General features: G+C 42.1%; 1 protein-coding gene and 1 pseudogene across 1 annotated transcript; one reads left to right on the top strand and one right to left on the bottom strand.

The window, feature by feature from the left end:
* Positions 1–973: 973 nt before the first annotated feature.
* On the top strand, positions 974–26331 carry MRPS31 (mitochondrial ribosomal protein S31). The gene is made up of 7 exons (XM_049778811.1): positions 974–1177; positions 4383–4667; positions 7061–7225; positions 9208–9345; positions 16307–16392; positions 20430–20573; positions 26100–26331. Exons 1-7 carry the CDS (start codon positions 1074–1076, stop codon positions 26327–26329), a joined length of 1152 nt encoding a protein of 383 aa, XP_049634768.1. The 5' UTR covers positions 974–1073; the 3' UTR covers positions 26330–26331.
* On the bottom strand, positions 23127–24161 carry LOC126016386 (nicotinamide riboside kinase 1-like; annotated as a pseudogene).
* Positions 26332–26395: the final 64 nt, after the last annotated feature.

The following is a 26395-nucleotide window of genomic DNA, read 5'->3' as shown; positions in this document are numbered from 1 at the left end:
TCTGTCTCTCTCACTGACCTACGTGGATTGGATTTGTCTGTCTGTCTGTCTGTCTGTCTGTCTGTCTGTCTCTCTCTCTCTCTCTCTCTCTCTCTGAGTCATGAGGAAGTCCTGAGTACCGCCGGGCTTGACACAAAAACCAAGCAAAGAAGATAACAATAAATAAATCCACTTGAGGACTAGGGTGTTCACTCCAGTGGCAGAATTTACCGTTTTCGAATTTGAATGCAAGCATCACAAGAAGAAATCGCTCCATCAAAAGATCTTTATGTCCAAAAAAAAAAAACCCTTTACGTCACAGATATATGTGTACACATATATTTATATATGCATGTACACATATATACGTATGTGTGTATGTAAATAAGTATACATATGTGTATACATGCATATATAAATATATGTGTGTATATAAATGTATATGTTCCTTTTCAATAGCTACGTTTCATCCTGAGATTAAGCTGACACTGTATGGGCCGGAGAGATAGCATGGAAGTAGGGCGTTTGCTTGCATGCAGAAAGACGGTGGTTCGAATCCCGACATCCCATATGGTCCACAGAGCCTGCCAGGAGCGATTTCTGAGCATAGAGCCAGGAGTGACCCCTGAGCGCCGCCGGATGTGCCCCCAAATAAACAAACAAACAAACAAATAAATAAATAAATAAATAAATAAATAAAAGTTGACACAGTGGGTCCTTCCCCTCACCCATTCCAATACTGCAAAGCAATCTTATGTGCAATCACAGCCCAGTTGATCATTCATCCTCTTCTTGCACCTTTGGATCCACCCCCACCCACCCTATTCCACCCGCGAACTTTGCTTTCCAAGAACTTCTCCTGGAAGCGGATTCCCGGGAAGGCGGGATGCTGGGGAATGCTTTGCAGGCAAAAGACTCCGTCCGGTCCCCGCGAGTCCAGAACACAGTTTTGTGCGTCCTAGTTGCGCGTCGGAAGAAGTAGGGACGGACCAGATCCGCTTGGGAACGGAAACGAGCGCTGGGGACCTGTTTTGCAGGCAGACACCTTCGAGCCCCGGGTTTCCCTTCCCAATCGCTCGGCTTCTTCCTCCGTCATGTTCCCGAGGGCCTCCGCAATCCTCAATCTGCCTCCCGTTTCCCGCCTCCCTCCGTGCCGCGGAGGCCCGGAGGCTGCAGCCACGGCGGTCGTGCTCCTCAGGTACTTTCGGCCCGGTGGTCTTTTTGTGATTTTTGGGGGGCCAACCCGGTGATGCTCAGGATTCACTCCTGGCTCTGCGCGCAGAAGTCGCTCCTGGCTCGGGGACCATATGGGATGCCTGGGGATTGAGCCAAAGTCTGGGTCAGCGGCGTGCAATGCCAGCGCCCTACCGCTTGCGCCCACCGCTCCGGCCCCTATGGTCTCCTCTTGGTTCAGGTGTCACCGCGCGGCTTCTTGGGGCCTCTGAGAAGCCCTGGCTGTAAACCCTAAGGTTTAAGCCAGGACATTCGGGGGGAGATGCAATGACCCGTTGCCAAGGTCATCCAGTGCAATGCAAGTACCAATGGCCGAGGCCATCCGGGAAAGATGCAATATCCAGTTGACCATGGTCATCCGGGAAGTTGCAATGACCAATTGTCCAAGGGCATCCAGTGCAATGCAATTAATTACTAATGGCCCGAGATCATCCGGGAAAGATGCAATGACCTGTTGACCGTGGTCTTCCGGGGAAGTTACAGTGACCCCCAGGATACCTGTCTGGATGTTTTTCACGTGTTCCTGCCTCCCACAGCCCCTCGTTGGGTTAACTACATACTTTTTACTTAACCGTGTTCCGGAGTGAAGTATTCATTTGAGGGTAAGGGGTAAGGGGCGGGTTGTTGGTGATGGTGCGTTTGCTTTGTTTTCCCTTACATCCCTAAGATGGTGATATTCTGGCTTCCATTTATCCTTAGAGTTCCCCGCTGCAAGTTCTTTCCTTAGGTCGGTAGTGAATTCCGGTCTTACCCATCACTGATTCGACCACGTGGGCAATTCATTATAACTGAAACCCATGTTTGTAATCATGATGCTTAAATAAAGATATAAATAAAATAAAACTTGTGATCGAAATTGAAAAGAAAGAAAGAAAGAGAAGAAAGAAAGAAAGAAAGAAAGAAAGAAAGAAAGAAAGAAAGAAAGAAAGAAAAGAAAGAATCGACTGAGATAGCTAAGGTGGGCCTGTTAAAGAGTAAACAGGGGGCCGGGCGGTGGCGCTGGAGGTAAGGTGCCTGCCTTGCCTGCGCTAGCCTAGGACGGACCGCGGTTCGATCCCCCGGTGTCCCATATGGTCCCCCAAGAAGCCAGGAGCAACTTCTGAGCGCATAGCCAGGAGTAACCCCTGAGCGTCACAGGGTGTGGCCCAAAAAACCAAAAAAAAAAAAAAAGAGTAAACAGGCTGGCTGAGTAAACAGGGACCCAGCAGTTTGAAGAGAGACTCAGAATATTCTTTCTAGAAAAGAGATCTGATAAAATCAGAAGATTTTTTACAATGGCCTGAGCCATGTACAGCCGATAGGGCAATTGCCTTACACGCAGCTCACCTGGGTTTGAGCCTTAGCATCCATGTGGTGCCCCCAGCCCACCAGGAGTAATTACTGAGTGCAGAGACACGATTGAATACTGTGCACTGCATAACAAAACAAAAATCTGAAGAGGAATCAAGAGGTTAATCAGACACAACAAAAGTAGATACACCAAATATAACTTGATGTTGGTTTTTGTTTTCTGAGAATTTTTCATGTATTCCATGCAGAATTCATTGGGGCTTGTAGCCCTGAATCACCGTTGGTAGCAGTAGGATGGGAAGAAATTGTTGGCTGGAGAAAAAAGAGCAGCTTTGAGAATGGCATATTCCCAGAATGTGTGTGTGTGTGTGTGTGTGTGTGTGTGTGTGTTAATGGGTGGTTTTTAGAATAAGAAAATGAGTTTGATAAGAGGGTTCTGAAAATGGGAAGTCAAGGACTGGAGAGATAGTACAGTAAGTAGGGCCTTGTCTGGGGTTGACTTGGGTTTGATCCCTGGATACCACATATGGTCCTCTCCCCAATCCCCCCAAAAAAGAAAGGGGAAAAAATACTATGAAAATTAAGTCAGTCTGAAAGAAGCAGCACTAGAGTGTGATTCTGGAATACCAATGAGATGCACTTAATGAAACAGACTCAGGTGAAACTTAAGAGTGTGAATTTTATTATATAAAGTGTAGAGTTTTTACCTGAGTAAAATCATGGTAGAGGAGGTGGTTGTGGTGGTTTGGGGCCACACCCAGTCCTGGCTCAGGGGACCATATTGGACACCGGGGGCTCGAGACCTGGTCTGTCTTAAGTCAGCTGCTTGGAAGGCAAACAAACGCCTATCGCCTTCTGTGCCACTGTTCCAGCCGCTAAATGTTTAAATGTTTAAATTTTTTTTATGTTAGATTATACCCTATTTTACTCAAAGCAAAGGACATCCTTGGTTTCTTTGTTTTATTTTTGGTTTTTTTTTTTTGTTTGTTTGTTTTTTGGTTTTTGGTTTTTGGGCCACACCCAGTAACGCTCAGGGGTTACACCTGGCTCCTGGCTTGGGGGAATCAAACCGCGGTCCATTTAGCGCTGGCAAGGCAGGCATCTTATCTCTAGGCCACCGCCCGGCCCCTTCCCTGGTTTCTTTGTATCGAATTGTTTATAACTTGGTTTTACCCCTAAACAGAAATTGTTTTACATGTAAGCCTGGGCTGGACTGGCTTAGAATACCCTGAGCTATCTGTCCTTACTTCCCCACCTGGGGGTAGTCTCTATACTCAATAAAAGCAACAGTTCTGGCAGGTAATTCACTCTCATACTAGGTAGAAAATTGCCAGACTATATGTGTTTCACCCTCAGTCTGGTCTGGATTAGTTTTTGCAGCTACTCTGCTTCAGACTAGTTCATATGGGGTTGGAGATTTTGCGCATGGGGTGATTGAAGACTACATAAAATGGTATTTGACATAGCTCTTGAGTAATGAAGAGTAACAGCTGATATGAGTACCCAACTACCCAAAGACCTGGATATCTCAGCATACCTCAAAGCTGTTTATGGCTATTTATGGTATTAGGTCTCAGAAAGCTATAAGACCTTGGATAAGTCACTTTTCTTCTCTAGTTTCCAATTTCCTTATCTGCAAAATGTAAATAATAAAGATCTTAAGTGAATGGAAGTATGAGAAAATGTACCTAAAGTATATTGCATATATGTTTAATATATCTTTAGTAAATGTTAAGATGCTGTGTCTAAGGCAATTAATAATAATTTCCAAAGTTTAACAATGGATTCTAAAAAAAATGATAAGACTTGACAATTTCTGAAAACATTTTGAATCTATTATTTTCCATTGTAATTATTTTTTCTTGAATATACCTTTTCAGGACAAAAAGTAATATACAGAGATATTTTGGAACTACCAGCCTGATTTATAGCAAGAAGGATGAGCAGTCTGTTCCAACCCAGGAGACTTCCAAGGAGCCAAAGAGCCAAGATGGTGAAAAAGAGAAAAAGAAAAAAGACTTGTTGAGTATTATTAAGGATATGAAAGTTGAATTAAGCACAGTAAATGTACGGACAACAAAGCCACCAAGTAGAGGACCTCTTAAAAACTTGCCAACTGCAATTCGTAGACCTCAGAAAGCTGCAGAAGATGCCCCCAAACAGAGGTAAATTTAATTCTAGTGGAATATTCTTGGAAGGTGACTTTTTATCTTTATCTTGAAAAGCACTGTTACTTTGTGGTATATAATGAATATAACCACTTTTACTGAACCTTTGTAAAGCAGCCGATTTGTCTTAACTTTCTATAGTTAATTAAACTATATGATAAAAAAGCACAATATAAATAGGCCTGAGAACTAAAAAACAAACCCACTCTTAATAAGTATATATATATATGACTTATATATTTAGTGATAAATATATATATATGCTTTAGTGTATATATATGTATATATATCTTAATATAAATTTAATTGACTTTAAGTTGATAGCAAATTGCATTCTTGTTTGAAGAGAGCTTCTTTTCTCTGAAGGACTTGTTTTAAATTTCCATTTAAAAAGTCCACTGAGGCTAGATTACAGGAATTAAGAAGCTTGCCTTGCATGGAGCAGAACCCAATTTGATCCCCTGAGTTACCAGTACTCTCTTTCTTTGTTTGTGGTTTCCTCGAAAAAAAAATTTTTTTTTGGTTATTTTTGGGTCACACCCAGCAGCACTCAGGGTTACTCCTGGCTCTGCACTCAGAAATCACTCCTGGCAGGTATGGGGGATCATATGGGATGCCGGGAGACGAACCACCTGTTTTGTCCTGCATCAGCTGCATGCAAGGCAAACGCCCTTCCACTCTACTGCTGTGCTATCTCTCTGGCCCATCAAAATACTATAATCATTCTCTCTCTCTCTCTCTCTCTCTCTCTCTCTCTCTCTCTCTCTCTCCGCTCTCTCTCTCTCTCCGCTCTCTCTCTCTCCTCTCTCTCCTCTCTCTCTCTCCTCTCTCTCTCTCTCTCTCTCTCTCTCTCTCTCTCTCTCTCTCTCTCTCTCTCTCTCTCTCTCTCTCTCTCTCTCCCACACCTGGCAGCACTCAGGTTACTCCTGGCTCTGTGCTCAGAAATTGCTCTTGACAGGTTTGGGGACCATACGGGTGCCAGGGATTGAACCCTGGTCGGTCCCAGGTTGGCCACATGCAAGGCAAATGCACTGTGCTATCGCTTTGGCCCCTTAATTGATTCTTTTTTTTTTTTCTTTGTTTTGGTTTTACACCCCTCGGATCTCAGGACTTACTCCTCTCTCTGTCATCAGGATCACTCCTGGCAGGGCTCAGAGGACCGTAGAAGCTAGGGATTGGACCTAGTTCTGCTGTATGCAAGACAAGAGCCCTGCCAACTGTGTTATCACTTCACCCCCTATTAATGCTTATTTAAAGGTTATTTATGCTCATTGATTCCAAGAGCAGTCAGTGATGTTTTAGCATTTTGCATCATTTAAATAGCAGTATTTGATTTTAGAGATAATAATGTCTTTCGTCAGTAATGTCACTGATTCAGGAATTCTGTATGTGCTTTACAATTCCTATGGATTCCCAGCTGAATAAACATAATGTAGAGTTTTCTAAATACTACATTTAACATTTTTATGGAATGTTTTGGTTTCTGTGTTATATCTAATTTTATCAGAAGTATCTGTGGAAAGCATAACTGGGTGGACCAGATAAGCTAATTCAACCAGTGACTTACCATAAGTTTGTTTTGTTTTGTTTTGTTTTTGGGTCATACCCGGCAGCATTCAGGGGTTACTTCTGGCTCTACGCCCAGAAATCGCTCCTAGCAGGCTCGGGGGACCATATGGGATGCTGGGAATCGAACCACCGTCCTTCTACATGCATGACAAACACCCTACCTCCATTCTATCTCTCCGGCCCCTCCATACATTTTTAAAAATTAAAAATTATATCTGAGGGGGCTGGAGAGATAGCATAAGCAGAAGTGCGTTTGATTGCACACAACAGACCCAGAACAGATGGTGGCATCCCATATGGTCCCCCAAGCCTGCCAAGAGCGATTTCTTAGCACAGAGCCAGGAGTAACCCCTGAGCACTGCTGGGTGTGACCTACAAACAACAACAAAAAATTTATATATGCAGCTGACCCAAGTTTGATTCCTAGTATCCCATACCCTTGTGCACCACCAAGACTAATTCCTCATCATTGCTTGGTAAGACCCAGAAATAAACAAAAAATTAAATGTTTTGACAAGATGCTTTTTTTTTTTTTTTTTGGTTTTTGGTTTTTGGGCCACACCCGGCAATGCTCAGGGGTTACTCCTGGCTGTCTGCTCAGAAATAGCTCCTGGCAGGCATCGGGGACCATATGGGACACCGGGATTTGAACCAACCACCTTTGGTCCTGAATCGGCTGCTTGCAAGGCAAACACCGCTGTGCTATCTCTCCGGGCCCAGACAAGATGCTTTTTCTAAAACAGAATCGTTTTATTTTCATTAAACTGGCCTAAGTCATGCTTGTTTTTGGTTTAATTTCTTTTTTTATTTTTCTATTGCAGCAGCGAGCCTGAGTCCCTGAGTTCGGAGTTAGTGGCTGCTGTGTCAGCTGTTGCAGAATCTCTCCCCTTTGACAAGCAGACAACCAAGTCTGAACTGCTGAGGCAGCTCCAGCAGCACGAAAAGGAGTCAAGGGCCCAGAAAGAAGAAGAAAGACCTAAAATTAGGTTAGTGAATCAAATTGTCTTTCAGGCCTGCTGGCATCTCAGAATAGGCTATTTCCTTATGACTGGTTAAGTAGTATTAGACATACTATGTTCTTGTATATATATAAAATATATATATATATATATATATATATATATATATATATATATATACACACACACATATACATACACACATATAAATGGTATCTCTTAAAGTGAACAGCATCAATTTTTTTAACTCATGCCATAAGTAAGATTTTTAGTGTATTGTTTGTTTTGTTGATAGGGCAGATTTGGGCCTCACCCAGCTGTGCTCAAGGGTCACTCCCTATGGTCCTCAGGGGACTATGTGGTACTAGCAACTGGGGTCAACAGTAAGCAATATAAACACCTTAAGTTCTGTACTATATTTCTGGCCCCCAAACCTTAAGTTTTTCTAGAAGACCAATTGAATGGTCATACTTTAGTTTTGAAAAATTATACTATTTCTTGTCTCTGAAAAAAGAAATAGTAAATTCAGAAAAGTGGGGCCGGGTAGGTGGCGCTGGAGGTAAGGTGTCTGCCTTGCAAGCGCTAGCCAAGGAAGGACCACGGTTCGATCCCCCGGCGTCCCATATGGTCCCCCCAAGCCAGGGGCGATTTCTGAGCACATAGCCAGGAGTAACCCCTGAGCATCAAACGGGTGTAACCCAAAAACCAAAAAAAAAAAAAAAAAAAAAAAAATTCAGAAAAGTAATCGTACATATGTAATAGTAAGACCGTTTCTGCAAGATTTTTTTTTTTTTTTTTTTTGGTTTTTGGGCCACACCCGGCGGTGCTCAGGGGTTACTCCTGGCTGTCTGCTCAGAAATAGCTCCTGGCAGGCACGGGGGACCATATGGGACACCAGGATTCGAACCAACCACCTTTGGTCCTGGATTGGCTGCTTGCAAGGCAAACGCCGCTGTGCTATCTCTCCGGGCCCACAAGATTTTTTTAATGTTAAATAATTTACTAGTTTTATGAACAGTGTGATACTGACATCTTTTCCTTCATCTTCTCATCATCACACTAATTTTTGCCTGGTTATAATACTTGCTGCTAAAAATGAAGTTAATGGTCATAATAAGCTCTGCATTGGAGAACATCTAAATAATTGGACTTTAATGAGATATGTACCAAAATCCTGGAAACTTAAAGACATATATACAAGTGATTAGACTTTTAGTTGTATCACTTGTTTGAAGGGAGGTAGCTCAAAGTCCTGAAGTATACATACTTTGTATGTAAACTGTATCCTCATTTTCAATTCCTGTAAATCCATATTCTCATCAGTATGACCAGGAGTGACCCCTGAATATCCCTTGAGAACCAAAACACATGGGGTCCCCTCCCCAGAAATCATTTGTTTATATATTTATAATGTAAGGCAGCAAATTAAAGATGCCACAATTGCAGGGCTAGCGTGATAGTACAGTGGGGTAGGGCATTTACCTCTCATGTGGTCAGCCTGGCTTTGATCCTCACTAAGAGTAATTTCTGATGCAAAAACCAGGAATAACCCCAGAGTACTGCTGAGTAGGGCCCCAAAATAAACAAACAAACAAAGAAACAAACAAAAGCTATTATTTCAAGTTTAATTTTAAATGTAGGTGGCAAGCATACAGATGATTACATGTCAATAAAATTCTCTGTATGTTTGATTATTCATAAGTGACATGTTTATGTTTTAAGTAAACATCTTTTATATATTTTATATATATTAAGTATATATATTTTTATATATTTAAGGAGGAATTGGAGAGGATTAGATGATGCTTATCATGGTAGGGGAATTTGGGGGGACTGACGGGACACACACTTGTTAGGGGTGTGGTATTGGAACATTGTATGCATGTTGTAAATCATAGTGCCTAAATACATTTTTTTAAGAATTAAATGGTAGGAGTCTTCTGTTTTAGGAAGTATATTTACTATTCTGTTGCTAAACTTTCTATTACTTAAACTTTTTCTTATTTTAGTTTCAGTAACATAATATCAAATATGAAAGTTGCTCGGAATACTGCAGCAAGAGTTAGTACAAGACCAGTGCATCAGATTCAGTTTGATGAAGACTCTGACAGTTATCTGGGCGAGAAGACTATTGAAAATAGAAAAAGGTATTCAGACTTCGCAGTCTATTTGGGTTTATCTACTGATGTCCTTTATTGCTAACTCTCTAAACATTATAGATGCATTTTTTAATCTATCCTTCATGTACCGTTTCTGAGAGATGGAAAAATGTTCTGGGGCTAGCCATCTATTTATGATACATTTTTCTAAGCCATTCATCAAAATGATGAATGATGCCTCATATTTGTCCGCTAGGAGTAGATATTTCCTGATTTACAATAACTGGCACTGACTGAATTCTAAACAATGAGTATTTTATGAGAAGCAGTAGTTTTCATTCTGTGGAACTAACAATATGTATTCATATATCCTTTAAATCTCTGTGTATATATTTTTCTTAATAGTTCCAAGGAAAGTCAAAGGAAGGAAGGAAAGAAGTTCCAGTATAGGAACCAGGGAGCTGGCTCATAGGCCTGGAGCTCCTCCCTTCTGTGGGTCAGTTGATTCTTGGTACCAGATTCCTCACTCACCACTCCCCACTGCACCTTACTCCACTATTCATTGTATCCCTGGAGACCTCTGAGCATCATCAGGCCCTGGTGTACATGAGCACTGAATTGTCAGACCTATCCAGCTAGATTAAGTCTCAGGGAGTGGCCCCTGGTCTTCCTAAGCACTGCTTGGGAGGGCATTCTTTCCCACAGCATCCCCTGAACCTAGTTATCCAGTATTGTACCTTAAAGGTGAAAATCTCTTATGCCTGTGTGAATTTAGCAATTTGCAGCTCTTCCTTTCATGTGCCAAGGATCAAGTCCAGGCAGGGCCTTTCTCACACATGCAAGACATGTGCTCAGTTATTTTTCAATAGAAAATTTAGCATTTACATTAAGTTTCTGTTCTCTCTTTCAAGCCATAAAAATTGAGAAAGGGAACTAGAAATTTAGCATATTCTAACAAAAGCCAAGTCACCTTTGTAGCATAGCATTCTACATGACTGGATGAATTTTCCATATGTATTCCATGGATTTTTTGGGAGGGCGGGAGCACCCACACTCAGCAGTGCTCCGGGTTTACTTCTGACTCTGCACTCAGGAACTTGTCCTGCTGTGCTCAGACCATATGTGCTGTTAGGGATTGAACCCAGGTCAGCTACATGCAAGGCAAGTGACCTACCCACTGTATTATCTCTCTGACACCTCCATGGATTTTGTTTTAAGTAAATCTAAGGAATTTGGGTTATCTCCTGTTGTTAAATGACTAATTTGTACAGGAGGATTAGAAAAGATGAGTAACAGTTAATAGTGTTAAGAGGTTACAATGGTTTGGGAAGATTATTTGGATTACTAATTTTGAATTATTTTCTTTTGTTTGGCACCAGTTTTTGTTTTCAGTTTTTGGGTTGCATCCAGCATGCTCAGTGTTACTTCTGCCTCTGTACTCAGGAATCACTCCTGACAGTGTTCAGAGGGACTTAATGGGCTGCTGGGGATAGAACACCGGTTGGCCTTGTGCAAAGGAAGCATTTTACTAGCTTTATTATCTCTCTGGCCCTTAACTGATTTTTTTTTTTAAATCTTGGTTTATTGGTAGAATGTGTACCTGGAACTTTTTTAAGAATAATTAGCTTTAGACCAGGGAAATAATTTAAAGAGCTAAAAGTACATATGCCTAGCATTCAAAGGTCCAGGTTTAATCTCTACCACTACATGGTTTCCAGAGCCCCACCAGGAGTGACCCCTGTACAGTGTGCTGGACACTATCAGGTATATCCTTAAGACAACTAATAAAGAATATTTAACCACTCTTTTGAATCACTTTATTAAATGATTCCATCTAACTATATTAGAATGCTGTGGCATACTTGATTTTTTGTTTGTTTTTGTTTGCTTGTTTGTTTTTGGGTGACACCCAGTGGTGCTCAGGGGCTACTCCTGGCTCTGCTCTCAGAATTCACTCCTGGTAGGCTGGGGGGACCATATGTATGGGATGCCTGGGATAGAAACCAGGTTTGTCGTAGGTCAGCAGTGTGCAAATGCTCTACCACTGTGTTGCCACTCTGGCCCCGGCATACTTGATTTTTTTTTTTTTTTTTTTTTGGTTTTTGGGCTACACCCGGTAACGCTCAGGGGTTACTCCTGGCTATGTGCTCAGAAGTTGCTCCTGGCTTGGGGGACCATATGGGATGCCGGGGGATCGAACTGTGGTCCGTCCAAGGCTAGCGCAGGCAAGGCAGGCAAGGCACCTTACCTCTTGCGCCACCGCCTGGCCCCATACTTGATTTTTAATATTTTCTGAAATCAGAAGTTTCAGAGGAAGGGGCCAGTGAAATAGCACTGTGGTAGGGTGTTTGCTTTGCACGCAGCTGACTCAGGACAGACCCAGGTTCAATTCCCGGCATCTCATATGAGACTTACACGAGACTGCCAGGAGCAATTTCTGAACAGAGAGCCAGGAGTAATCCCTGATCTCTGCCAGGTGTGGACCACCACCTCCAGAAAAAAGGAAGAATGGACCAGAGCAGTGGTGCAGCAGCGATAAGGTGTTTGCCTTGCACGCGGCTGCCCTGGGACAGACCCAGACCTTGATTTGATCCCCCAATGTCCCATATGGTTCCCCCAAGCCAGGAGCAATTTCTGAGTGCATAGTCAGGCGTAACCCCTGATTGTCACCGGGTATGGGCCCACCCCCTCCCTAAAAAAGGAAGTTTCAGAGGATTAATTAAAAAATAAGGAAAAGGTTGATGTGCAAAAAGCTGGCTAAAATTCTCTCAAATAAGGGGGAGCAGTGAGGTACCAGATTGTTTACCAAGCTCTGACTTGGACTATCCTGATATAATCTATTGCCTGGATCTCTAAAAATATACCCTGGTACACCATGAGCTAATTCTACAACTAGGGATGGAGAGGAGTGAGGTGTGGAGCAGTCACTGTCTCCAGATCAATGATGTGCTGCCGACTGATGCCTAGACAGCCATCACGTCCAGAGTCCCACTGTCAACTGCCCCTTGTGTGAGGTTGCTTTCTGAAAGTGGAACCTTGTCTAAATGACTTTCCCGAGGGCTGGAGAATAAGACAAGGTAAGATACTTGTGTTGTATGTGACCAACCCTAGTTCATTTCTCTTAACTACATGAGGAATGATCCCGGAATACAAACGAGGAATGGTCCCAAAAGAAATAAAAACTGGGCACGGAGAGATAGCACAGCGGCGTTTGCCTTGCAAGCAGCCGATCCAGGACCAAAGGTGGTTGGTTCAAATCCCGGTGTCCCATATGGTCCCCCGTGCCTGCCAGGAGCTATTTCTGAGCAGACAGCCAGGAGTAACCCCTGAGCACTGCCAGGTGTGGCCCAAAAACCAAAAAAAAAAAAAAAAAAAGAAATAAAAATTTTAAATGACTTTTCTTTGGGAGCTGGAGCAATAATACAGCATGTAGAGTGCTTGCCTTCACATGGCTGACCTGGGTTTTATCCCTGCACTCCATGTGGTCTCCCAAACTCACTAGTACCACATGAGTACCACCCATGGACCCAAACCAAAATTTTTTTTAAAAAAGAGGACTTTTCTTGAGTGATAGACATATGTATAAACAATATATAGTGTCCATTATATATATAATGGACATTATCATCATTTCCCTGTCTGTTGAGTTACTTTAGTGTGTATCTTGGGGGTTTTTTTTTGTTTGTTTTGTTTTTTTGACAGTGTTGGGGTTGAACCTTGGTGCCTTAAACATATGACTAGTGTGTTCTGCCACTGAGGCTCATTCCAAGCTTTAGCCAGGAGTTACTTTAATCCACCTGACAGGGAGCTAGGTGAAAGAATGATGATGGGAGAAAAATGCATAAAGCATTAATGACAATTATGGAACATACTATCTTTGGTTATAGATTCCAAATACATAACATCTGCAGTAAAATGTGATTTGACACCATTCAAACTAGTTTTGACTTTATTTTTTTAGTTTAATTTTGTAGAAGAAATAATTTGATCAAAAAGGATTTAAATGGGCCGGAGCAATAGCACAGTGGTAAGGCATTTGCCTTGCATGCGGCCAACACAGGACAGACCCCAGGTCAAAACCTGGCATCCCATATGGTTCCCCAAGCTTGCCAGGAGTGATTTCTGAGTATAGAGCCAGAAGTACCCGCTGAGCACCATTGGGTGTGACCACAAAAAAACCCTAAAAATTAAAAAAAAAAAAAAAAAGGATTTAGAAACATTCTGACTTTTTGTTTTTTGGAGGGCCACACCCTGCAGCACTCCTGGGTTACTCCTGGCTCTGTGCTCAGCAATTCCTCCTGGAGAGACGGGAGTTAAGGCCTTGCCTGTAACTGACTCCATTTTGATTCCTGGCACTGCATGTGTACCACCAAGAGAAGGTGACTAAGTCCCCATCACCACAAATTAAATTAACCCCAGTTTATAAACTTATTTTTAATCTACCAATAAATTGATTCAAGAGTGTGAATTGAAACCCCAAAGCAGTTGATTAAAACAGACCAGGAAGGGGCTGAGAGTGGCACAAGCAGTAGGGGGTCTGCCTTGTACACGCTAACCTAGGATGGATCGTGGTTCGATCCACTGGCACCCCATATGGTCCCCCAAGCCAGGAATGATTTCTAAGCACATAACCAGGAGTAACCCCTGAGCCTCACCAGATATGACCCAACAAACCAAAAAAATAAAAAAAAACAAACCAGGAAAAAGGTTTTTTTTATCTCTGATATTATTTCCAGAAAGTTAATCATTTCAAAATTGCAAGTTGATTGCTTCATATGTCAGAGTGTTTTCTTTTGGGGGTGCTTTGGGCCATACCGGGTGACAGTCAGGGGTTACTCCTGGCTATGCGCTCAGAAATTGCTCCTGGCTTGGGGGATTATATGAGATTCCCGGGGATTGGGGATCGAACAGCAGTTGGTCCTGGGTCAGCCGAGTTCAAGGCAAACGCCCTACCCCTATGCCATCGCTCAGGCCCCATTTCAGAATTTTTGATTTATCTGAACAGTGTTATAATTTTAAACATTGCAGTGTTTTCTGCACTTAAATCCAAGCAAATGTAGACTTTGATTCTTCAAACATAGATTTGTGTGTGTGTGTGTGTGTGTGTGTGTGTGTGTGTGTGTGTGTGTTTGGGGGGGTCACACCCGGCAGTGCTCAGGGGTTACTCCTGGCTCCATGCTCAGAAATTGCTCCTGGCAGGCACGGGGGACCATATGGGACTCTGGGATTCGAACCGATGACCTTCTGCATGAAAGGCAAACACCTTACCTCATGCTATCTCTCCGACCCCCAAACATAGATTTTTAAAACATGGAATTTTATAATTTTTTTTAATTTGTTTGTTGGGGGGCAGAGCAATAGAGCAGCAGTAGAGCATTTGCCTTACACATGGCTGATCCAGAACAGACCTCAGTTTGATCCCTGGCATCCTATATGGTCCCCCAAGCCAGGAATGTTTTCTGAGCACATAGCCAGGAATAACTCCGGAGCATCACTGAGTGTGACCCGAAAACCAAAAAAAATTTTTGTTTGGGGGCTGGAAAGATAGCACAGTGTTAGGGTGTTTGCCTTGTATGCAGGCAACCCAGGATTGCTGGTGGTTCGAATCCCGGCATCCCATATGGTCCCTTGAAACTGCCAAGAGCGATTTCTGAGCACAGAGCCAGGAGTTACCCCTAGGCACCGCTGGGTGTGGACCCCCCCCCCCCCAAAAAAAAAAGGTTCAGTGGAATTTCTGGGGTTTTGTTTGTTTGTTTGTTTGTTTTTTGTTTAGTTTTGGTTAGTTTTGGATAGCCATAACCCATCAGAATTTACTCCTCCTGGATCTGCACTCTGGTCATTCTGAGTGGTACTTTGGAATGCCAGAGTGGTATATGGGATGCCAGGGATGAACCCTGGTTGGTTGCATGCAAGGCAAGCACTCTACCTGCTATTCTCTATCTCCAGCCCCAGTGGAATTATTTTAAATAGATTCACTAGCTCGAGTAAAAAATTCTCCTCATGGGCCGGAGAGATAGCATAGTAGTAGGGTGTTTGCCTTGCATGCAGCCAATCCAGGACTGACAGTGGTTCGAGTCCCGGCATCCCAGATGGTCCCCCATGCCTGTCAGGAGTGATTTCTGAGTACAGAGCCCGGAGTGTGTCTGTCCCAAAAATTCAAAACAAACGAACAAAAATCCTCCTTATAAATACAATGTCTATCTCAAAGATAGGCAGGGGATGGGGTGGAGGGAAATGGGGTGATATTGGTGGAGGGAGAGTTGCACTGGTGAAGGGGGTGTGCATATGATGGCTGAAAACCAATCATAAACATATTTATAATCATAGTGTTTTAATAAAAAATTATTTAAAAAGAAGAAAAGATAAGGAAATGCTAATGAGTTGGCCTGCTGGAGATGCTGGCAAAGACTAAGTGCCGAGTACCACACCAACCAATTGTATCGCCATCTTTGGGCCTTGGCTACACGTCCTAAAGACCCACAATGGCACAACCAGCTCAGCACAAAACTCAATACTCCTTCATTACTTACCCTTGGTAGGCTACTAATGTAATTGGCAGAAGGAGGCATGCTTTGGGGCAGGCACCCAAGAAAATCTCAGGAAGTTCAGAGTAGCGCAGGGCTGTATCAGGGAACTGATGATCTTTCCCATCTCAGAGGAGAAATTGGATTATGCTTGATCTCAGGAGAGGAAACTATACTGACAGAACGGGGTGCAGCCCCTCAGAATCTTTTGGGATGAGAAGGATCTGCTCACACCCTGCTAGGTGGTTCTGATGGAAGAGACATGGGGACCAGACTCAGGGAAGCTGTGGGGGGTTCTTGCAAGATGCAGGCACTAGTCCTGCCAGTACACAGGGCAACCAGCCAGCCACACTCATGTCCACTTGATCTGCAGGTCCCTGAGTGAAAGCAAAAAAAAAAAATTTTTTCTCATAAACATTTTGTTGTTTATTGTGGATAACATATTGTAGATAACAATATTTGTAAAAAATTGTTTCATTTTTCAGTATTAATAGAAGTTTGCTCCAGGGGAAGAGACTTAATATTTTTGAGCTGAAGGCAGATACTGCTGCTGCAGAGACACCAGAAACAGGTTTGTTACAAGAATTCCACTGTTTGTGGGCTGTTGAAACATTCTATCTTTCAAAAGTTTCTTAATGTTTTGAGTGTATCCAGCATCGCTCAGGGGTTATTCCTGGCTTTGCTCAGAAATCGCTCCTGGCAAGAACGGGGACTATATGAGATGCTGAGAATTTGAACCACCATCTGTCCTAGATCATCTGCTTGCAAGACCCTACCTCTGTGCTATCTCTCCAGCCCCAATAGTTGGATATTTTGATATTTGATCTTGTTAGAGCCTGAATTGTTCTTGTGAAGAAAGTTATGGGGTTAGTTTTGATCATGTTGTGAAGAGATCCCTACCTATTTGGTCTGCTGTTCTTTTTCAGAAAAGAAAAACAAAAATAACTCAGTACCCTAGAAATGTTTTATCTTTTTTGTTTGCTTTCAGTTTGGGACTATATTCAGTGGTGTTTGGAATCTACTCCCAGGTCTATGCTAAGTTGTATGAAGGATTAAGTCCTCTCCAGCATGCTCTCAGCCCTTTGAGACAGCCATCTCCCCTGCCTAAGAAATCCAGGTGGCTGCTACTCATCAACCAGATGAATTTTTTTTGAGTGGGGCACACCTAGCGGCCCTTGGCACTCATTGGTTACTCTTGGAGGCTTGGGACTAGATGAGATGCTGGGAATTAAACCCAGATTGGCCAAGTGTAAGGCAAATGCCCTATACACTCTGTTATCACTCCAGCCCTGGCATTGAATTTTTAATGAATCTTGTTGGGTTTTTTTGTTGTTTTTTTTTTGTTTGTTTTTGGCTTTTTGGAGGTCACACTCAGTGGTGTTCAGGGGTTACTCCTTACTCTAATCTCAAAAATAGCTCCTGGCTGGCTTGAGGACCATATCGGATGCCGAGATTTGAACCACAGTCTGTCCTGGGTTGGCTGCATGCAAGGCAAATGCCCTACCACTATGCTATCTCTGGTCTCTGTTTTTACCTTTTTTTTTTTCTGCCACACCCAGTGATGCTCAGAGGTTACTCCTTACTATGTGCTCAGAAATCACTCCTGGCTTGAGGGACCATAGCATCAAACTGCGGTCCGTCTATCCTAGGCTAGTGTGCTCAAGGTGTCTGCCTTATGCCCTATGCCACAGCTCCAGCCCCTGTTTTTACTTTTTAAGTCTGAAATCTTATTTGCTAAACAGAAATACCAAAATTAGCTATCAAGAAAATAATTAGTCACTCATTTTATTTAAAAGTAGAAGTTATATTCCAACAAGGAAAATTATGTGCAAATTTATGTAAACTGGCTCTAATGCAGGTCCTGTTTTAATGAATTGTAATTGCATGAGCCTAAAAATGTCTTTTGTTATCTATTAAATACGGCATACCAGATTAGATTTGACACTTGATGACTTCTTTTTCCTGCCATTGAATATAATGTCTGACATCTAGTTGGCCTTCAATATTTATTTATTGGTTAAATTAGTTTTTGTGTTCCAGAGCTCCTGCAGTTTACTCCCAAATAAGTTCTTCCTTCTGCTACAAAGGATCTTGTACAAGATCCTACTACTTGGGAGTAATTTCCAGTTGAGAGACAGTGTAACAATAGGAAGAATTTTTGGCATTGGGTAGATATCAATTATAGTTCTGATACAGCTCTACAAACATCTTAAGTTTCTCTTTCTGACTTATAAAATAGCTCATATATATAAATGTATGTGTATATTTATGTATAGATATATACTTATATGTATATACATTTCAAGGACTAGCTAAGGTAATTGAAATGTCAGGCATAGTGCTTGGGACACAGTTGACATTCAGTGAAGAGTTGACAGCTGTTTATAACAGTGTAGTAACAGTAATGATGATGGAAAACACATAGGTTGGTCAGTGCCCACGGAATAATATTTTTAAATGTGACCAGGATAATTTTTGTTTGTTTGTTTGTTTGTTTTGGTTTTGGTTTTTGGGTCACACCCGGCAGTGCTCAGGAGCTACTCCTGGCTCTATGTTCAGAAATTGTTCCTGGCAGGCTTGGAGGACCATAGGCATGCTAGGATTCAAACCACTGTCCTTCTGCATGCAAATGCCCTACAAGGCAAATGCCCTAACTCCATGCTATCTCTCTCGCCCCTGACCAGGATAATTAATTTTACTGTTAGAAATGCTCTGTAGGGTGGGGCAGAGCAATAGCACAGTGTTAGGGCATTTGCCTTGCACGCCACATCCAGGATGGATCTTGGTTCAATCCCCAGCATCCCATATGATCCCCCAAAGCCAGAAGTGATTTCTGAGCTAATAGCCAGGAGTAACCCCTGAGCATCACAGGATGTGGCCCAAAAAGCAAAAAAGAAAAAAATGCTCTGTAGGGGCTGGAGCGATAGCAGTGGGTGGGGCATCTACTTTGTACTTTGTGCTGGGTTCAATCCCCAGCATCCTGTATGGTCCCCTGAGCCTGTCAGGAGTGATTTCTGAGCACAGAGCTAGGAGTAACCCCTGAACACCAGTGTGACTCAAACACAGCAAAAAAAAAAAAAAAAAAAAAAAAGGTCTGTCATTGTGATTAATTAAGCCAAACTATTCTCATCATTTCTCTGCATTAGATGTCTTAGACTAATTAACCATTAATAACCTGTGTGCCCAGGCCTGGCCATACACTCCCAAGTGCATAGAAACAAATTCAGAGCACAATAGATAAAATAAAACTTTCCTGGAGAGACTAAATGAACATGTGAGCCAGTACATATCCCCACAGAATATTCTAGAATTCGTCTTCCAGTGACCTTCTAAAACAATTGGCTCTACAAGTTTTATACAGTGATTTCAAGACTTTGCCCCTTGGTCTGGAGCAAAAAGACAGCAGTAGGGCATTGCCTTGCATGAGACCAGCCCAGGATGGACCCAGATTCGATTACCAGTATCCTATATGTTCCACTGAGCCCTCCAGAAGTGATTCTGAGCACAAAGCCAAGAGTAACTCCTGAGCACTGCTGAGTGTGGCCCAAACCTTCTCCCACCAAAAAACTAAAACCTTGCCTCTCAGCTCTTTTATTGAATGTGGCCTCTTTCATTTAACTGACATTTTATATTTATCAATTTGCTAAGTATCTGTTGGAAATTTATTTATAACACTGAATCGTAGGTGTTTTTATGAATGTATAGTATTATCCACCTTTGGTGGATGTTTTCTGAAACTGCTCAACCCTTTTCCAAGTAGTTGTACCATTTATTTTACAACCAGCAGTGACTGGTAGGAATATGACTTACTGAATTTCCAAATAAAAGATGTCACATTTCCTTCAGAAATCACTCAGCACTCCCCTAGAAATGTACTTGCTCTAAGTCAGGGGTCCTCAAACTTTTTAAACAGGGGGCCAGTTCACTGTCCCTCAGACCATTGGAGGGTCTGACGATGGTAAAAACAAAACTTATGAACGAATTCTTATGCACACTGCATATATCTTATTTTGCAATGAAGAAACAAAACAGATACAAATACAATATGTGGCCCGCGGGCCATAGTTTGAGGGCCATTGCCTAAGTGAATTAACAGAACGTGCTCCATTTCTGAAGTCATTACCACCCCCCTGAACCATTGGGCAGGGTAGACTACAGCCCATTTGGGGGAGGGGGGGCAACACTGTTCCAGAGACTAATTGCTTAGCTTGCGATGGTTAAAGTTGTGGCTCTTATACATTATATTTATTTCTGTGTAGCTCTCAAAGAGTGAATGTTTTCTAGGTTGAAATAGGAGCATCTATTGAAAATGTAGTGCCACATTCAGAGTTAATTATAATACTTTCAAAAAGAAAACTAGAAGGGCTGGAGAAGTAGTATAGCAGGTATGGTGTTTGCCTTGCACATAGCTGGTTTGGGTTTGATCCCCCACAACTCATATGGTCTCCCAAGCCCACCTGCTGTAATTCCTGAGTGCAGAGCAAGACTTAATCCTTAAACACCAATGTGTGTAAAGCAAAACCAAAAGCAAAAACAAAAAAGCTACTTACTTAGACTTATGCTTATGTACAGTGTTTTATGTACTTATGTACTTGTGCTTATATACAGAGATGGCCCCTACACTTTGGGATGTGGAATTTGCTAAACAGTTAGCCACAGTAAACCAACAGCCCTTTCGGAATGGTTTTGAAGAGATGATTCAGTGGACCAAAGAAGGGAAATTGTGGACATTCCCAATTGACAATGAAGCAGGTAAGTCTGATGTTCAATGAAATTTAGTGGTTGGATGATTTTTGACAGGTGTTACATTATAAAATCTAAACATTTGCATGAATGTCAATTCTCTGGATGAATATTTTCTCTTTTTTTTTTTTTGTGGGGGGGGGGGGACACACCCAGTGTTGCTGAGGGGTTACTCCTGGCTCTGTGCTGACATTGCTCCCAGCAGGCTCGGGGACCATATGGGATTCTGGGGGATCTAACCCAGGTCCAACTCAGGTCGGCAGCATGCAAGACAAAGGCCCTACTGCTGTGCTATCACTCCAGCATCCCAAATATTTTCTTGATATTCTATCAAAAGCCTAACAGCATTTTAAAATGAATATTAAATTTTTAATTGTAAGTGTTTGAGAAGGAAAATGAAGAAGTAAAATATGATTTAAAAAATGTATTATGAGGGGCTGGCGCAGTGGCGCTAGAGGTAAGGTGGCTGTCTGTCTTGCCAGCGCTAGCCTAAGGCGGACTGCAATTCGATCCCCTGGCGTCCTATATGGTCCCCCAAGCCAGAAGCGACTTCTGAGCACATAGCCAGGAGTAACCCCTGAGCGTCACCGGGTGTGGCCCAAAAACCAAAAAAAAAAAAATATATATATTATGAGACTAGAGTGATAGCACAGTGGTAGGGTGTTTGCCTTGCACACTGCCAAACTGGGATGGACCTGGGTTTGATCCCGGGCATCCCTTATGGTCTCCCGAACCTGCTAGGAGTGATTTCTGAGTGCAGAGCCAGGAATAACCACTGAACACCACAAGCATGGGCCAAGTGTGGGCTATCCCCGTTAAAAAAAAAAAAAAAATGTTATGAATTTCTTCATTGAGTGTTGAAAACTCCATGTGAGGATAAGTTGTTAAGCAGATTATCTAAAATTTCTAACGTATTTAAATAATTGGGTTAGGAGGTGATTCTGTTTTGGAGTACATTATCATTCTTACTCTGGTGGTATCTTATTTGCAAAATCATTGCACTAATGAGGTACAAGTTATTTCTACATAAAGCCAGTCAAAGCAAAAAAATGTTAGGATTTGAAAATCTGGTGACCTCTTTGATTTAATTACCTAGTGCATTAAACTGGTAATCATTATCACTTACTTATCTGAGGTTTTTTTTCAGGGATGGTTTCTCCTCAGTCTAAAGGGAAGTAGGATAGCTATGTTGCTATTTTTTAGGACACTTATGTTGTCATCAGCTAAATGTGCATATTGAATTCTATAGGTTGCAGAACTTCTCTCTCTCTCTCTTTCCTCCTCTATTTGTCCCCCATATCTCTTTCCTCCTGCTCCTCTCTCTCCTCTCTGTCTTCCTCCCTCCACTTCTCTTTGGATCCTACAGATGTATTTTCCAGTAGAAGATAGCTATTTATTTGGTTGGTTGGTTGGTTGGTTGGTTGGTTGGTTGGTTGGTTGGTTGGTCAGTTCACACCCAACAGTGCTCAGGGCTTAGTCCTGGCTCTATGCTTGGGAATCATTTAGGGAAAAGCTTGGAGACTGTATAGTATGCTGGGGATGAAACCCAGCTCAGTTGCATGCAAGGCAAATGTCCTGGACTGCCACTCCAGATTTTTTTTTTTCAATTTTTAAAATTTTTATTGTGACTGAAGTTCATTACATAGAATTATTTACGGTACATAGTGACAATGAATGAAGGGCATTCCCATCAACAATGTTGTCCTCCCTCCACTCCTGTTCCCAGCATGTCTCCCATATCTCCCTCCTTTACCTCCCACCCCCAGAATACTAGTGTAACTGGTCTCCACTTTATAGCTTGTTGTAGGTTGGGTATCTATTCTGTTTGGTGTTCCAGTCTGGTCATTTTTTTTTTTTAATTTTTATTTTGATCATAGTGGTTTACATAGTGTTGACAATAATATTTTAGGTACATATTTACATAAAATCAGGGGGGATTCCCATCACCAGATTTTTAAATCGTAAGATATTTAGCAAGAATTCTTTATATTCTCAGAGCTATCCTGTTAATTTGATAGAAAAACATGCATTAGTGGCACAGTGTTACCCTTAGTTTAACAGTTATATTCTTCAAAATCTTAAGTGTCCTAATTCCAAAAAAAAATGCAATTTTAATTTTGACCTGAGGTTTTTTTCTTTAAGAAAGGTTGAGAAGGGGCTGGAGTGGTAGCACAGTGGTAGGGCCTTGCAGGCTGCTGACCCAGGACAGACAGTGCTTTATTGACTAGAAACTAAGGAGTGGAGGAAAAAAAGCTTTGCACTAAATGATGTGATGACTCTTCTTTGAAAATATGTAGGTTGCTCATGTAAAGCTGTTGGCAGAAGATAGGGTAAGGGAAAGCTAATTATTCATTTTTTTAATTTACGGAGTAAATTAATCCTCTTTTTTGTTCCTCATCCTGTTCCTGATTTCACTTCTCAAATACCTAAAGCCTTGAAAGTATATAACAAAAAAAATCAATGCCCCTAGCCTATCAGAGCCTGTAATTTGGAATTATTTTTAAAGTAACAAATCACTCCTGTATTATGACTCTTGTATGTTATTCTTGGCTATACAACAAACTAGTTTGATAGGACTATAGAACAGTTTTGCTTTGATAGTTCTTATGTTAGATCTTCATACGTTTGTGAAAAGAGATCCTCTTTAGATTTTGTTCCATCCAGGTAAATCATTTCCCAGGTGATACTCCCCATTCCTATCTCTGCTTCAGATACAGGGGCCCCATGTGGCCCCCAAAGTAACCTGAGAGGTCTGAGGCTCATAAACTCTTGTGCTCCTCCTCCTCTTACATTCTTCAGATGGAATGCTCAGAAAAAAAATGCTTCCATTTTTCCATTCCATATCCTATCAAAGGGTTTATAATTAAAGAGAAGGAAGCCTTTAATTATTAAACTGGGAATTTCCTCATTACTGCCCCATTTTGTTGCTGAAGATTGTCTTGAAGTTAGCAACCAGCAGGAAATAGTTGACATCATTTTTCCCCCATGTTAGGAACTTCGAGCACATCATACTGCAGAAATCATTTTAAGTCTTTTTCCATCTCAGACTCTGGCTTAAGAAATCATCTCGAGGGGCCGGGCGGTGGCGCTAAAGGTAAGGTGCCTGCCTTGCCTGCGCTAGCCTTGGATGGACCGCGGTTCGATCCCCCGGTGTCCCATATGGTCCCCCAAGCCAGGAGCAACTTCTGAGCACATAGCCAAGAGTAACCCCTGAGTGTTACCGGGTGTGGCCCAAAAAAAAACAAAAAAAAAAAAAAAAAGAAATCATCTCGAGGGGCTGGAGAGAGAGCACAGCGATAGGGCATTTGCCTTGCAAGCAGCCGAACCAGGACTGACAGTGGTTTGAATCTCAGCATCCCGTATGGTCTCCTGAACCTGCCAGGAATGAATTCTGAGCAGAGAACCAGGAGTAACCCTGAGCACAGTGGGGTGTGATCCAAAAACAAAAACAAAAACAAAAAAAGAAAAAGAAAAGAAAAAGAAATCATCTCGAGATAAAACACTGTAATTTGAGATATATTTCTGAAAATTCTTAGCCAGCATTGTCATCCAATCATCATTTGTGACTCCCCCACTTCCAATGACAAAGGTTTTCATAATCAGCTTTGAAATTTGCATCTTTCGGGCACTAGCCATACTCCCCCCAGCAAAGCAGCAAGCACTTTCTTGTCACTAACTGAGGCAGCCCCAGGTAGCTCGCGTAGGCCTAGTCTTCCCAGATCACAAGCAGCCCAAGCGGTTCAGCTCAGGGGCTCCACTCTACCTCCGAGGGACTCCCTTTTTCTGGCTGAGACAGGGCAAGCAGTCTGACTCGGGAGGCCCTCCCACAGGGTCCAGCCCTCCCCACTTGGAACTTATTTTTATCTAGACTTTCTCTACCATTTATTTATCCCTTTGATTTATTATACTTAGCAATGCCACTTGGCTCTCACTTGTTTATTTACTCACTTGGAAGGATATATTCATTGTGTTCTCCAGGAACAATGTAAGTTTAAAAAGATTGTTGTTCTCTCTTTAGAGGAAGGGTATTTTTTGTTTGTTTTTTGTTTTTGGGCCACACCTGGCGGTGTCAGGGTGTGTCAGACTCCTGCCTGTCTGCTCAGAAATAGCTCCTGGCAGGCACAGGGGACCATATGGGACACCGGGATTCGAACCAACCACCTTTGGTCCTGGATCGGCTGCTTGCAAGGCAAACACCACTGTGCTAACTCTCCGGGCCCGAGGAAGGGTATTTTTATTAGTGAAAAGTAAGATAAAATTTTTTTTTTTGTTTTTGGGCCATACCCAGTGACGCTCAAGGGTTACTTCTAATTATGCACTCAGAAATCATTCCTGGCTTAGGGGACCTTATGGGACTCCGGGGGATTGACTGCAGTTCGTCCTAGGATATCAAGTGCAAGGCAGACGCCCTACCACTTGTGCCACTGCTCCGGCCCCAATAAGATTAATTTGTATAATCTTATAAAAGCAAATAATAGTACAGCACCTATTCCAAAATTTAGTGAAAATAATTTAATCCCATATGGGATGCCGAGGATTGAACGTAGGTCCGTCCTGGGTCAGCAGTGAGCAAGTTAAACGCCCTATCTCTGTGCTATAACTCTGGCCCCAGGAATGATTTTTGAGTGCAGAGCCAGGAGTAACCGAGCGCCGACAGGTGTGGCCAATTAAGAAAAGAAAAGAAAGGAAATTGTGCTTCAGAGTGGGTATTGTATATCCTCATTAGCAGTGTATGAATGATCTAGTGTCTCATTCTCACTATTTTTCATGTTTTCAGCATTTTAAATTTTAGATGTATTTACATTCTAGGATGATGTATTGTTATCTTTGTGCTTTTACTAACTGGGTTTTGGTCACTCTCAGATGTGCTCAGGAGACCATAAATAACCAGGGACCAAACCAGGTCAGCAATATGCAAAGGAGACTTCTCACCCATTGTGCTCTCTCTGCCTCTCAGTGTGTTTTGTTTTGTTTTGGGGCCACCTCTGGTGATATTCAGACTAACTTCTGCTCTACACTCAGGATCATTCCGGGGAACCCAGGAGACCATATTGGTGCCAACATTTAATCTAGTTTAGCTTCTTGCAAAGTAAGCACCTTACCTGCTGTACCGTCTCTCCAGTCCTTACACATCTTTTAATTCTGATGCTTGCAAAGACATCATACCCCGTTTTAAATTGAAATGCTCACACACACCTTTTTGTTGTGGCCAGACATTACTTGTCGTGCACCAGGGATTAGACTGCAGAGTTGCAAAGACTTTACTCAGCATATTGCAACACCAGGGTCCAAACTCATGGCCTTAGGCTTTTAGGGTAAATGCTTTAACCACTAAACGTTTTTTCAGTTTCAAGAAGATGATATTTTAATCTGATGCTCAGATAATATCATTTTCCCAGTTATTTAATTGGTGAGCAAACATATGTCTAACTCCAGAGTTTATGCCTTACCTGTAATACTAATTATCTAATTAATTAATGTTGAATTAATGATGTACTTCAAAATTATAATGTGCTTTTTTTTCTTATTTTTAAGGTTTTGATGATGATGGTTCAGAATTTCATGAACATATATTTCTGGATAAATACTTGGAGGATTTTTCTAAACAAGGACCTATTCGCCACTTCATGGAGCTGGTGACCTGTGGCCTTTCCAAAAACCCATATTTGAGTGTTAAGCAGAAAGTAGAACACATAGAATGGTTTAGAAATTATTTTAATGAGAAACAGGATGTCTTAAAAGAAAGCGGCATACAGTTCAATTAAGATTTTTTTTTTTTTTTTTTTTTTGGTTTTTTTTTTGGGGGGCCACACCCGGTGACGCTCAGGGGT

Source organism: Suncus etruscus, chromosome 8, assembly GCF_024139225.1.
Source record: "Suncus etruscus isolate mSunEtr1 chromosome 8, mSunEtr1.pri.cur, whole genome shotgun sequence".
Lineage (NCBI taxonomy): Eukaryota > Metazoa > Chordata > Mammalia > Eulipotyphla > Soricidae > Suncus > Suncus etruscus.
This window is presented reverse-complemented; position numbering and strand designations above follow the sequence as displayed.

Coding starts and splice junctions, on each gene's coding strand:
- MRPS31 (XM_049778811.1), top strand. CDS start 1,074: ATGTTCCCGAGGGCCTCCGCAATCCTCAATCTGCCTCCCGTTTCCCGC. Junction 7,226..9,207: donor GAAGAAAGACCTAAAATTAG/GTTAGTGAATCA, acceptor TTCTTATTTTAG/TTTCAGTAACATAATATCAA. Junction 16,393..20,429: donor TGCAGAGACACCAGAAACAG/GTTTGTTACAAG, acceptor GCTTATATACAG/AGATGGCCCCTACACTTTGG.